This window comes from Rhinoderma darwinii, chromosome 6, assembly GCF_050947455.1.
Source record: "Rhinoderma darwinii isolate aRhiDar2 chromosome 6, aRhiDar2.hap1, whole genome shotgun sequence".
NCBI lineage: Eukaryota > Metazoa > Chordata > Amphibia > Anura > Rhinodermatidae > Rhinoderma > Rhinoderma darwinii.
The window spans coordinates 6,557,194-6,571,840 of record NC_134692.1 but is presented as its reverse complement, the minus strand read 5'-3'; the positions used below and the strand labels follow the sequence as shown (position 1 = coordinate 6,571,840).

At 41.5% G+C, this 14,647-nt stretch overlaps 1 protein-coding gene across 1 annotated transcript in view; it reads right to left on the bottom strand.

Moving 5' to 3' along the window:
- Positions 1-14,647, bottom strand: part of CNTNAP5 (contactin associated protein family member 5) — a 393,202-nt gene that overhangs the window by 74,023 nt on the left and 304,532 nt on the right. Inside the window, exon 14 of the mRNA XM_075829064.1 lies at positions 11,492-11,642. Within this exon, the coding sequence (XP_075685179.1) occupies positions 11,492-11,642 (151 nt within the window). The remainder of the gene's footprint in view (positions 1-11,491; positions 11,643-14,647) is intronic.

Genomic DNA, 14,647 nt, shown 5'->3' with positions numbered 1-14,647 from the left:
GAAGGAAGGAAGGACATAGAAGAAGGAAGGAGAGGAAGAAAGGGAGGAAGGAGAGGAAGGAAGAAAGAAAGGAGAGGAAGAAAAGAAGGAAGGAGAGGAAGGAAGGACATAGAAGAAGGAAGGAGAGGAAGAAAGGGAGGAAGGAGAGGAAGGAAGAAAGAAAGGAGAGGAAGAAAAGAGGGAAGTAGAGGAAGGAAGGAAGGAGAGGAAGGAAGGAAAGAGCAAGAAGAAATGGAAAGTAAAGTGAAAAATAACAAGAAGAAAAGGAGAATAAGGAGGCAATTAAAAAAGAAAGGGAAAGCAAATGGGATTGGAAGTCAAGATAACTGCGAGATAGTGAAGAAGAATGAAAGAGAAGGGGAAGGAGAAGAATTAGAGGAAAAAGGGGAAGGCAAAAGGAAAAAGATGAAATTCAAAAAAGACAACTAAGTGAGAGAGGAAGAAGAAGGAAAAGGAAGAAGGAAGAAGGTGAATGGAAAAACAAAGAAGAAGCAGAAAAAAAGGAAGATAAAAGGAGAAGGACAAGAAGATGAACAAAAAATAATAATGAGAAAAGAAAGGGGCGGATAAAGAAAAACATGGATGTGGGTGAAGAAAAAGATGATGATGAAGAAGAAGAAGAAGAAGAAATAGGAAAATACATAGAAGGAAGGTGCAACAGTGGAAGTTGAAAGAAGACGAGACAGAAAGCTCATTTATTGCTGATATTTATAGAAGTTACGATGAATCCAAAACATCTTCAAACAAGATATGACCCGTTCTGCAGACACTGGAGTTACAACTCCTGATATTCCGTCTTTATTTCATCAGTTTGGTGGTATGTAAAGTCAAATTTCAGCTTACATTTTATCCCTTATTACATACAAAGTAGAACTGAGTTTGTCATTTGATAAACCTCCTGCGGATATCCTACCGTATTATCTAATGTTTTACATAGGACTGCAGGTAAATCAACTGCATTATCTGTATTTAGAGAATGATGGACAATGAATTTCCAAAGTTAAGTTACAAATTTGGCTCTGCTACATATTCAGTTTGAACAAAAACTGATAGAACTGCAGTAATGGTGACAGTAAATTGCTCCCAAGAGCTTACAGTCAAACAGCTTCATTTCATTTCCTTTCCTCCTTCTATATAAGAGGGTTATAGCAGCTGAATGTGTGATTGATAATAACAAGGGATTTACAGGAGACTGATGGGAAGTCACAGACAAAAAAAGCAACTTCTAAGAATAGAGAATGTTCAAATGTGATGTCAAGTGAAACCAGTTAATAACGGAGACAAGAAGGAGACGGCTCACATTGTCCCCATCAAATGTCTCAGCAAATGTCTCCATCAAATGTCCCGTAATTTCTTATTTTGTTCATTTGTATCTTTTGTCGGTTCACAGAATGATTTTTCCATATTTATCACGTTCCGGGATCGGAGCACAAAGATCTTCTGTTATGTTAAATGCAGCTGATGTGATGAATAAAACATACGCGGTACACGGCAACTTTATCCGATTTTTTTTGCCTGTTCTTGGTTTATTCATATAAATGATCATGAAGCGGAATTTAAGGGTCTTTTTCTTTTTGGGAACATTGAGCGGTATTTCCTATACAAAGAACTGTAGATGTAATTTACTATATTAGATGGTATTCAGCCATGAACAGCTGTGGTGATCAGTGTTGGACTGGGCTACGCTATGGCCACCACAAAGGATACGATTTTATGAGCCCCTCCCCCACAGCTATACAGAATAAGTGCACGGCCCCTTTAATTGTGCATTAACCGAGTTCATAGCATCAGAAAGGTATTTCTGTAATAACCCAGAATAATATTACCCATGCACATTAGATAAAAAACAAATATCTTATATGTGTGGGGGGGGGGGGTCTCCTGATTCTCCACTGGTGGAAAATGATGGGGGTAAAGAACGTTTAGGCATATTGGATTTCAATATACCTGATCCTTTGTACCCGAGAGAGACAAGCCACCCCATCGTTAACCCATGCATGCTCGGCCGAGTGCAGGTGTATGGGTCGGATGGAGCAGCTGAATAGACCCCAATAGTAAGTCATTCAAAATGAATGGGTCTAAGATAAGACATAGTTCATAAGCACATTTGGGGTTTGGCCTCGTTATAATGTCAGAATATGACCCCATTAGAGGATCTTCATGTCTTCCTATGTTTTGGTGATACAGGGGCACACGGTGTAAAGACTATGAACACCTTTGAGGGCTTTTTTTTTTCTTCAATAAATGGATTAGTCAGTGTAATTAGTGTAACTTCTTAATTAGTTTTTATTAAAAAATGGTTTTACTTTTGGAGATCCAGCTGTTCTGCATTCTGTATACACAGTAGCTGTATCATTTGCTATTCACTGAATCCGTCAGTCCTGCGGGACTGACGGGTTCAGTGTCGGCGGGTCAGACACGCAGGATCCACCGACATTGAACCCATCAGGTCCGCGGGACTGACGGATTCAGTGAACAGCGAACGATACAGCTGCTGTGTATACAGAATACAGAACAGCTGTATCTCCAAAAGTAAAACATTTTTTTAATAAAAACTAATTAAGTAGTTACATCAATCACACTGACTAATCTATATTCAAAAAAAAAATAATAACGTTTTCAAAGGTTTACATAGCCTTTACGGTTTTTTTTTTCCTGGATCGGCATTTGTCACTTCCCTCATGACACAGATACAATTGAATATTAGATAACGGGGAAGCAGCTGCAACCGCTAATGGTCACGGGAAAAGAAATACCCCAAACCTCGCAGCAATCTCTAAAAACGGAGCTGTTTTCAGCCTCATTCAGATTTCTTCTACTAAAACATAGGCCCTCTACACATTATGAGATAATTATACAGAGCAGAGTAAAGGTTATTGTCATTTTATGTTGTTGCTTCTTTTACAAGTGAAAGAGAGACATTTCTTATGTAGTCAGATGTCCCCCCATTATAATGTGTGCAGTGGTCTGTTCCACATCTCCCATGACTGCTTTAACGTGGAACAAACCATGCACAGAGATAACGGGGATTCTGACTACACTAAGAAAGTACGTATAATAAATACTATAATAACCTTTCCTTTACTGCTTTGTAATAATTTAAATAAAACTACCTCCAACAACTCAAAAAACAATCAGGTCACACCTTGTTATACGGGTGCAGCACAAACCCTCCGGCACCGCCGCCGTTGCTTCCCCCTCTTACTCAGTGGAGCTTTAAGTGCTAGTTCATGGTGTTCTGATAAACTCACAAAACTTCCTTCAGGAAGCTCAATCCTGAAATTGCTGCCCCTTCAATTCCCGGAGGTTCATGGTTCTATTAGAAAAAAAAGTATTTTCTGCTATTTTGCTTTGGTATTATAGCAATCCCTGTAAGAGAGGCCATAAAACCCAAGGCACGTCCACGCTGCCCTCAAGTCCTCCAGCACTGGCGTAGCTATAGGGGTCGCAGCGGTCGCAATTGCGACCGGGCCCCGAAGCCAGGGGGGCCCACGGGCCCCCGCACCACATCAATAAAAAGTTACTATAGTAACTCGGGCCGCGGGCCCCTGTTACTATAGTAACATACTTTACTTACCTTCCTGGTTCCGGATGGCAGCGGCGGTCCTGACGTCAGGCGCTGTGCGCAGCGCATGACGTCACAGCGCTATGCCGCCGCGCACAGCATCGAGACTACAGAACTCCCGCCGCGGCCGAAGAGGAAGGTAAGCTTAGCCCTGACTGGCGGGGTCTGACTCCCGGGACCCGCCAATCAGCTGTTTTGAAGGGGCTGCAGCACTCGTACGAGAGCTTCTCCCCTTCATTCCTGTCACTTCATTCCGGTCACACTGTGAATCGGTGTCGGCGATTCACAGTGTGAGCGAGTAGTGAAATGAAGGGGAAGCAGCTCTCGTACGAGTGCTGCGGCCCCTTCAAAACAGCTGATTTGCGGGTCCCGGGCGACACATCAGCTATTGATGGCCTATCCTGTGGATAGGCCATCAATGTTTAGGGACTGCACAACCCCTAAGCCTACGATGTATCAGGCTTAGGGGGCCCATGAGACAGGATCACAGATTGTGTGATCCTGTCTGCTGGGCCCTGTATCTAAGCCAATCACATGGTAGGCTTAGATACATGGCCCATGCGTGATCCTGTCTGCTGGGCCCTGTATCTAAGCCTACCACACTAGGTTTAGATACAGGGCCCCAGCACACAGTAATCTTATACTGTATAAGATTACTGTCTGCTGGACCCTGTATCTAAGCCTACCTTGTGGTAGGCTTAGATACAGGGTCCCACAGACAGTATCACACATGGGCCCTGTATCTAAGCATTAGGGTATGTGCACAGACACTAATTACGTCCGTAATTGACGGACGTATTTCGGCCGCAAGTACCGGACCGAACACAGTGCAGGGAGCCGGGCTCCTAGCATCATAGTTATGTACGACGCTAGGAGTCCCTGCCTCGCTGCAGGACAACTGTCCCGTACTGTAAACATGTTTTCAGTACGGGACAGTTGTGAGGCAGGGACTCCTAGCATCGTACATAAGTATGATGCTAGGAGCCCGGCTCCCTGCACTGTGTTCGGTCCGGTACTTGCGGCCGAAATACGTCCGTCAATTACAGACGTAATTAGTGTGTGTGCACATACCCTAACACACGTGTTACTAATCATTTTTTGTGTGTTTTCTTACAGGTTCGGTCGTTGGAATACGGCGGATTCCAGGACTACTTCGATGACAGCTTTTTTTTTATTAATAAAATGGTTAATGAGGGCTGTGTGGGTTTTTTTTTTATTTCAATAAAATATTTTTTCTATGTCTTTGTGTTTTTTTTTAAACTATATTACTACCGCCTTAGTAATTGCCGCCGGCTGATTGACAGCGTCCATTGCTAAGGCGGGGCTTAGTGTTAGCGGATGCAGAGGCTAACACTAACCCCCTTTATTACCCCGGTACCCACCGCCACCAGGGGTGCTGGGAAGAGCCGGGTACGATCCAGTACCTGACCATCTGTAGTGATGGTCGGCCACTGGGGTGGCCGCAGGCTGGTATTATCAGGAGGGGAAAGGCCAAAAACAGTGGCCCTTCCCATCCTGGTAATGCTGCCTGCTGCTGCTTTATTGTATCTGGCTGGTTATGAAAATGGGGGGTACCCCACGTCATTTAAAAAAAAATAAAAAATAATTGGAAAGAACGATGTCGGGTCCCTCCCAATTTTCATAACCAGCCAGATACAACACAGCAGCAGCAGGCAGCATTACCAGGGTGGGAAGGGCCACTATTTTTGGCCTTCCCCAGCCTAATACTACCAGACTGCGGCCACCCTGGTGCCTGCCCGTTACTACAGATGGTCGGGTACTGGTTTGTACCCGGCTCCTCCCAGTACCCCTGGTGGCGGTGGGTACCGGGGTAATAATGGGGGTTAGTGTAGCCTCTGCACCGGCTAACATTAAGCCTCGCCTTAGTGATGGAGATTGTCAATCAGCCAGCGGCCATTACTAAGGCGGTGATAATAAAGTTTAAGAAGATACAAGCACATAGAAAAAATATTTTATTGAAATAAAAAAACACAACCCTCATTAACCATTTTATTGAGAATAAAAAAAACGCCGTCATTGAAGTCCTCGTATCCGAAGTCCAACAACCGAACATGTAAAAAAAACACAAACACACAAAAATAATCAGTAACACATAAAGAAGCAAAATTATTATTCTTACCTATCCTGGGTCCAGCGCTGGAGCCGCAATGTCAGCGAGCTGGGCCCTGTATCTAATCCTATCATGTGTGATACAGTCTGCTGAGCTGTGTATCTAATCCAATCATGTATGATACTGTCTGCTGGGCCCTATATCTAATCCGATCATGTGTGATACTGTCTGCTGAGCCACTGTATCTAATCCTATCATGTGTGATACTGTCTGCTGAGCCACTGTATCTAATCCTATCATGTGTGATACTGTCTGCTGAGCCACTGTATCTAATCTTATCATGTGTGGTACTGTCTGCTGAGCCACTGTATCTAATCCTATCATGTGTGATACTGTCTGCTGAGCCACTGTATCTAATCCTATCATGTGTGGTACTGTCTGCTGAGCCACTGTATCTAATCCTATCATGTGTGGTACTGTCTGCTGAGCCACTGTATCTAATCCTATCATGTGTGGTACTGTCTGCTGAGCCACTGTATCTAATCCTATCATGTGTGGTACTGTCTGCTGAGCCACTGTATCTAATCCTATCATGTGTGATACTGTCTGCTGGGTCACTGTATCTAATCCTATCATGTGTGATACTGAATGCTGAGCTGTGTATCTAATCCTATCATGTGTGATACTGCCTTCTGAGCCACTGTATCTAATCCTATCCATAGTTTATAGGGTCGTAGTGCTATAGATATGCTATGCTGTCTCACATACACACTTTTTTTTGGGGCGGACACATATGTATTGGGGCTATTTCCCGGACATTTTAAGCCCTGAGGGTATGTTCACACGGCAGCGTCCGTTACGGCTGAAATTACTGTGCTGTTTTCAGGAGAAAACAGCACCGTAATTTCAGCCGTAATGGCATGTGCAGGCGTCTTTTGCTGCGTCCATTACGGAAGTAATTGAAGCTGGTTTTCCATGGAGTCCATGGAAAACGGCTCCATTTACGTCTGAAGAAGTGACAGGCACTTTTTTACGCGCCGCCTTTTGACAGCGGCGTAAAAAAAAATGACCGTCGGCACAGAACATCGTAAGACCCATTCAAATGAATGGGCAGATGTTTGCCGACGCTTTTGAGCCGCATTTTCGGACGTAATTCAATGCTAAAACGCCCGAATTACGTCCGTAAATAGTGTGTGTGAACCCAGCCTTAGTGACGCCCCGGCTGCTAGTGCTGCATTGTTGGGTCACTTAGGAGACCCAGCGATGCAGCTGAAAGCGGACCGTCGGCCATGAGAAGTTTGCGGGGGGGGGGCCCAGTAAGAATTTTTGCATCGGGGCCCATGAGCCTCTAGCTACGCCCCTGTCCTCCAGTAAGCGGGCAAACGACATATTTCACATCTCAGCATGGCACAAAATCCAAAAGACATTTTAAATCAAGAGGTCAAATGGAGCAAGTTCAGCCGCAGCCGCTGAGCAAATATGAAGATGGTTTCTGTGCAGAAGGAAAATATCTCTTCTGTCTGTTATTCAGACGTACGAGGAGCCAGGAAATTCCCCGACACAGGAGACATTCATGGCGTTTTCATTCTGGGAGCTCCACATGGAGAAAAATGTTAAAATGGGTATTTCAGTTTTGTAAATAATTCTCCGCAACTTTCTTATGTATCATTTTTAAGTATTTTTTACATCCATAAGGATGACGTTACTATCAGGAAGAGAGGATCGATACATTAAACGGAAAGCAACGGTTCCGTTAGAATTACCATTGATTTCAATGGTAATTCTTTTGTATCAGTTGCTTTCCGTTTGTCTCCGTTCGCTAGGTTTACGTTTGTTTGAACGAAAACAAAAGTTCTGCAGACTGCACTTTTGTTTCCGTTCAAAAAAAACGGAAACCTAGCGAAGGGAGACAAACGGAAAGCAACTGATACAAACAAATTACCATTGAAATCAATGGTAATTCTAACGGAACCGTTGCTTTCCGTTTAATGTATCCATCCTCTCTTCCTCTGACAGATAAACTGATAGTAACCCCAGTGTGAACGTAGGGCCTGTTCACATCAGCGTTGGCTTTCCGTTGCGGGGTTCCGTCGGAGGTTTCCGTCAGGTGAACCCCGCAACGGAAAGTGAAACTGAAACCGCAGCTTCCGTTTCCGTCACCATTGATATCAATGGTGACGGAAACATTGCTAATGGTTTCCGTTCGTCGCCATTCCGGCAGGTTTCCGTTTTAACGACGGAATCAATAGCGGAGTCGACTGCACTATTGAAATCTCAGACGGAACCCCGGAACGGAAAGCGAACGGTGATGTGAACAGGCCTTAAGCTAAAAACCAGTAGACACTGATATCAAAGCTGAGGGTTTGTTACAATTGTATCAATTATAGACAATCTGTGAACTAAATAACCTGACCTCCAGTTTGGTACATTTTACCTGCACTGATACAATGTAACAAACTATCGGAACAGATGAAAAATGTATGCTGCTGAAGTATTTAGATCACAAAGGATTGTCTAGACTAGAAACAAAGACAACAAAACCTCAGCTGCGAGAAGTTTTGGGTTTGTACTGGATTTTAGCCTCTGGATGTAAATGAGACTGTTTAGTGGAAGAGATTTTGAAAATGGGACGATATGGAAACATAAAGTATATAAGAAGGCTGCAGAACTTTACATTATAAAATGATTTTCCAGCTTTTCTAGACTCCGAGTCCTGAATGTCAAATCTGTATTTTTATGCAGTGATACATGATCTTCTCCAATATTTCTGCTTAGCTAGGCAGGTTAGACATCCATGGTCTGGGTGACAGTCATTGTGAAAGCTGTAATGGCCGCCATATGGGTTGTCACCCAGCTTTCCCAGGGACAGATATAATAGGAAATGCGTGAAAAGGCTTTTAATCTGGGAATTCAGTTTTTGCCATCATGGCGCTGCCGGCACATGACAACATCTAGTCTCAGCAGTGCATTGACAGAGTACAGGCTGCCATAAATAAGCCCCTGCATGCTGCTGACAGTGCAGGATTAGGATCCAATCAGAAGAGTCACTGGACCTGATGCAAAATCTGTAGCGGACCCCCTATTATGTGGCATTTACTGCTGGTTTCTGAGAGAAGTCATCCAGCACCATGGGGGTTCGGCTGCACCTCCTATAGCTTCACCCTTGGATCCAATACCGCCCGCTTTTAAATGGAGTGACTACAATAACAACGTAAACGCAGGAATTACTAGTCGTACAATTTACTAACTCGACCATTAAAGTGACTCGAGTTTCCAGAAATTATCCTAAGGGCAGATACAGACGGACGTTTCGTTTTTGCGCGCGCAAACAACGCAGCATTTTGCGCGCGCAAAAACCATTTGACAGCTGCGTGTGTCATTCGTGTATGATGCGCGGCTGCGTGATTTTCGCGCAGCCGCCATCATAGAGATGAGTCTAGTCGACGCCCGTCACTGACCAAGGTGCTGAAAGAGCTAACTGATCGGCAGTAACTCTTTCAGCACCCTCGACAGTGAATGCCGAACACAATATACACCAACCTGTTAAAGAAAAAGAAAAAGTTCGTACTTACCGAGAACTTCCCGGCCGTTGCCTTGGTGACGCGTCCTTGGTGACGCGTCCTTGGTGACGCGCCTCTCTTGACATCGGGCCCCACCTCCCTGGATGACGCGGCAGTCCATGTGACCGCTGCAGCCTGTGCTTGGCCTGTGATTGGCTGGAGCTGTCACTTGGACTGAATTGTCATCCCGGGAGGTCAGACTGGAGGAAGAAGCCGGGAGTTATCGGTAAGTCAGAACTTCGTTTTTTTTTACAGGTTCATGTTTATTGGGATCGGTAGTCACTGTCCAGGGTGCTGAAACAGTTTAACTCTTTAAGCACCCTGGACAGTGACTATCTCCGGACGTCGCGTACCGGAAATTTTTTTGCCGGGTTCGGCCAAAACGAGTTCAGCCGAACCCGGTGAAGTTCGGTTCGATTGTCCGGGTTCGCTCATCTCAAAGACACTCCATTTGGATGTTTGGAAACAGAAAAGCACGTGGTGCTTTTCTGGTTACATTCATCCTTTTGACAGCTGGTGCGCTGTTTCAGTCGGTTCGCACGGAAGTGCTTCTGTGCGACCTGCGTGGTTTTCACGCACCCATTGACTTCAATGGGTGCGTGATGCGCGAAATACGCGGAGATATTGAACCTGTTGCGCTTTTTGCGCAGCTGACAAACGCTGCGCAAAAAGCACAGACTGTCTATACTGCCCCATAGACTTGTATTGGTCTGTGCGTGGCGCGTGAAAACCACGCGGCCCGCACGGACCGAATACACGCTCGTGTGAATCCCCCCTTAGGCTGCGTTCACATTGCGCGTTTTGTTGCGTTTCGAAAAACTGCCAAATAAAAGCAACGAACAAAAAATGCATTCATTATTTAAATACCCGTCCAATTTTACAAAGTGTTTCAGCTGTCAGCTCCTGAGAACAAACATTACAGTTGGAACATACAGACACATGCGTTTTTTAGATGCGTTTCTTTTGGCCGTGTTTCAAAAAGCAACAAAAATGCACAATGTGAACGGGGCCTGTGGTGTTTTCAATGAGTTCTCTGAGATGGTTCTGCTGTAAGGCCACGTTCAGACCTGGCGGAATTGATGTGGAATTCTCCAGCGGCCAATTTTTTACATTTGTCTCAATACATTTTTAGGCAAGTTAGTTCAGACGTTGCGGAAAACTCCGCTGCGGACCAGAGGCTGCAGTGTGGAATTTTCCCTCCCAGCATGCAGTGACTGTTGCGGAGAAGAAGCGGAATTTCACTGCGGATTTCAGCCTTTGCAATGCAAAAACTGAAATCTGTGGCAAGTCCGCTGTGATATCTGCAACGTCTGAATTACCTGTCAGATATGCAAATGTTGCTGCAGATTCGTTGCGTAATTGCCCCAAATCTGCACCAACATTTGCTGCGGAAAAATTCTGCCACGTCTGAACATGCCCTACATTTTTAATGCCGCAGAATTGCTCGGAGCTTCTTTTCAATCATTATTTGTATTTCCGGGAAGAAACAGGAGAGATAAATGTATTTATTATCAGGAGATAGAAAGTTCCTGTGCATCCAAATACAAGGGCTGTATAGATCCTACGAGTGAAATAATGACCCCCCCTCCCCCTCAGCGGACATGCTCCGGATCAGCGAGTCTGTACTGTACCCTCCCCCCGCAGGACGGACCCCGGGGCTCTCAGGTATTAATAAGTAATAAATATTGATGTCTGACATTGATTTTTACTGTTTAATTCAAACCCTCGGATCACAATTAATAAATATTTCATTCTTTTTTATTGTGTTTGTTACATTACAGGAAGCAGCAATGAAGCCGATCAGACCGCCGTCCGATATTCAGCCAACGCAGCATCGTTTATACAGAATCATAACGGGGCGTCTGGAAACTTTGAGTCACCCGTTTTTTTTAAATGATGACATTAACCTGTTATCTGCTGCTGCTGTTACTACTAGAAGAATTTAGATCAATTGAAACAAAGTTTCACTGCTCAATTTCAATTTACACAGTATTTTACATTTCATGGCTTGTACTCCAATCACATCCAGAGCTGCATTTTCAATTTTCAGCACTGCATTGCCAGACACACCTCTAACACTACAGCTGTAGATCTCATAACACATTTCACTGCGCCGAACTGCATTGTGGGAAATAAAGTTTTACATCAGATTTCTGTACTGTACCTGCTTAATGTGATATTACCATGAGCTAACCAATTGACAAACCCAGCTCTACTACATCAATATATATATATACCATATTGAAGAATACCATTACTGTGCAGTGATGTCAGCAGCGGAGGCTGCGGTCTTACCAGTCATTCTTGTCAGCGTCGCAGTTGCAGTAATGCCTCATATCAATGCAGCTTTCTTCTAAGCCACAGGTACACTGCCCAGGTAATGACCCTCCCCAGTACGTGTGCCTCTGATTGCCTCTTCCGATCCACCAGGTAAAGGGGGCGCCATCTGCAAACAGCCAATATACAGTGATATTACTAACACATAAATGATGACCGTATCAACTGCTGCTTGTTATCACTACCCTAATACACCAAGGGGGGGGGGGGGGGCTCTGGTCTAGTCGATTATTACATTATATAAAACAATATATACACAATAAATAATAAATACATTATTTGTATGACTTCAGACAATGCAGACAACGCGTATTCCTTGTGGATTTGTGTGCGCCAAATCCGCAGCATAATATAGTACCAGCAACATCAATGAGATTTAAGAAATCATGAACTACATATTGAAGTTTTACACACGGCGCGTAAAAAAAGGCCATGTGGGAACGGAACTCAGTTTTTCCCATTGAAATTAATAGGCAGATGTTTGGAGGCGTTCAGCCCCCGTATTTTCAGCCATTTTTCGGGGGCACTTACGGCCCAAAAAAATGGCTGAAAATAAGCTGTGTGAACATACCCTCATACTTCTCCTATATACAAGAATATAACTACCATAATACTGCCCCCTATATACAAGAATATAACTACTATAATACTGCCCCTATATACAAGAATATAACTACTATAATACTGCTCCTATATACAAGAATATAACTACTATAATACTGCCCCCATATACAAGAATATAACTACTATAATACTGCCCCCTGTATATAAGAATATAACTACTATAATACTGCCCCTATATACAAGAATATAACTACTATAATACTGCCCCCTATATACAAGAATATAACTACTATAATACTGCCTCCTATATACAAGAATATAACTACTATAATACTGCCCCCTATATACAAGAATATAACTACTATAATACAGCCCCCTATATACAAGAAGATAACTACTATAATACTGCCCCCTATATACAAGAATATAACTACTATAATACTGCCCCTATATACAAGAATATAACTACTATAATACTGCCCCTATATACAAGAATATAACTACTATAATACTGCCCCTATATATAAGAATATAACTACTATAATACTGCCCCTATATACAAGAATATAACTACTATAATACTGCCCCCCTATATACAAGAAAATAACTACTATAATACTGCCCCTATATACAAGAATATAACTACTATAATACTGTCCCCTATATACAAGAATATAACTACTATAATACTGTCCCTATATACAAGAATATAACTACTATAATACTGCTCCTATATACAAGAATATAACTACTATAATACTGCCCCCTATATACAAGAATATAACTACTATTATACTGCTCCAATATACAAGAATATAACTACTATAATACTGCCCCCTATATACAAGAATATAACTACTATAATACTGCTCCTATATACAAGAATATAACTACCATAATACTGCCCCCTATATACAAGAATATAACTACTATAATACTGCCCCCTATATACAAGAATATAACTACTATTATACTGCTCCAATATACAAGAATATAACTACTATAATACTGCCCCCTATATACAAGAATATAACTACTATAATACTGCTCCTATATACAAGAATATAACTACTATAATACTGCCCCCTATATACAAGAATATAACTACTATAATACTGCTCCTATATACAAGAATATAACTACTATAATACTTTCCCCTATATACAAGAATATAACTACTATAATACTGCCTCTATATACAAGAATATAACTACTATAATACTGCCCCCTATATACAAGAATATAACTACTATAATACTGCTCCTATATACAAGAATATAACTACTATAATACTGCTCCTATATACAAGAATATAACTACTATAATACTGCTCCTATATACAAGAATATAACTACTATAATACTGCCCCTATATACAAGAATATAACTACTATAATACTGCTCCTATATACAAGAATATAACTACTATAATACTGCCCCCTATATACAAGAATATAACTACTATAATACTGCCCCTATATACAAGAATATAACTACTATAATACTGCCTCTATATACAAGAATATAACTACTATAATACTGCCTCTATATACAAGAATATAACTACTATAATACTGCTCCTATATACAAGAATATAACTACTATAATACTGCTCCCTATATACAAGAATATAACTACTATAATACTGCTCCTATATACAAGAATATAACTACTATAATACTGCCCCTATATACAAGAATATAACTACTATAATACTGCCTCTATATACAAGAATATAACTACTATAATACTGCCCCTATATACAAGAATATAACTACTATAATACTGCCCCTATATACAAGAATATAACTACTATAATACTGCCTCTATATACAAGAATATAACTACTATAATACTGCTCCTATATACAAGAATATAACTACTATAATACTGCTCCCTATATACAAGAATATAACTACTATAATACTGCTCCTATATACAAGAATATAACTACTATAATACTGCTCCTATATACAAGAATATAACTACTATAATACTGCTCCTATATACAAGAATATAACTACTATAATACTGCCCCTATATACAAGAATATAACTACTATAATACTGCCGCTATATACAAGAATACAACTACTATAATACTGCACCTATATACAAGAATACAACTACTATAATACTGCTCCTATATACAAGAATATAACTACTATATACTGCCTCCTATATACAAGAATATAACTACTATAATACTGCCTCCTATATACAAGAATATAACTACTATAATACTGCTCCTATATACAAGAATATAACTACTATAATACTGCCTCCTATATACAAGAATATAACTACTACAATACTGCCCCTATATACAAGAATATATCTACTATAATACTGCCCCCTATATACAAGAATATAACTACCGTAATACTGCTCCTATATACAAGAATATAAATACTATAATACTGCTCCCTATATACAAGAATATAACTACTATAATACTGCTCCTATATACAAGAATATAACTACTATAATACTGCTCCTATATACAAGAATATAACTACTATAATACTGCCTCCTATATACAAGAATATAAC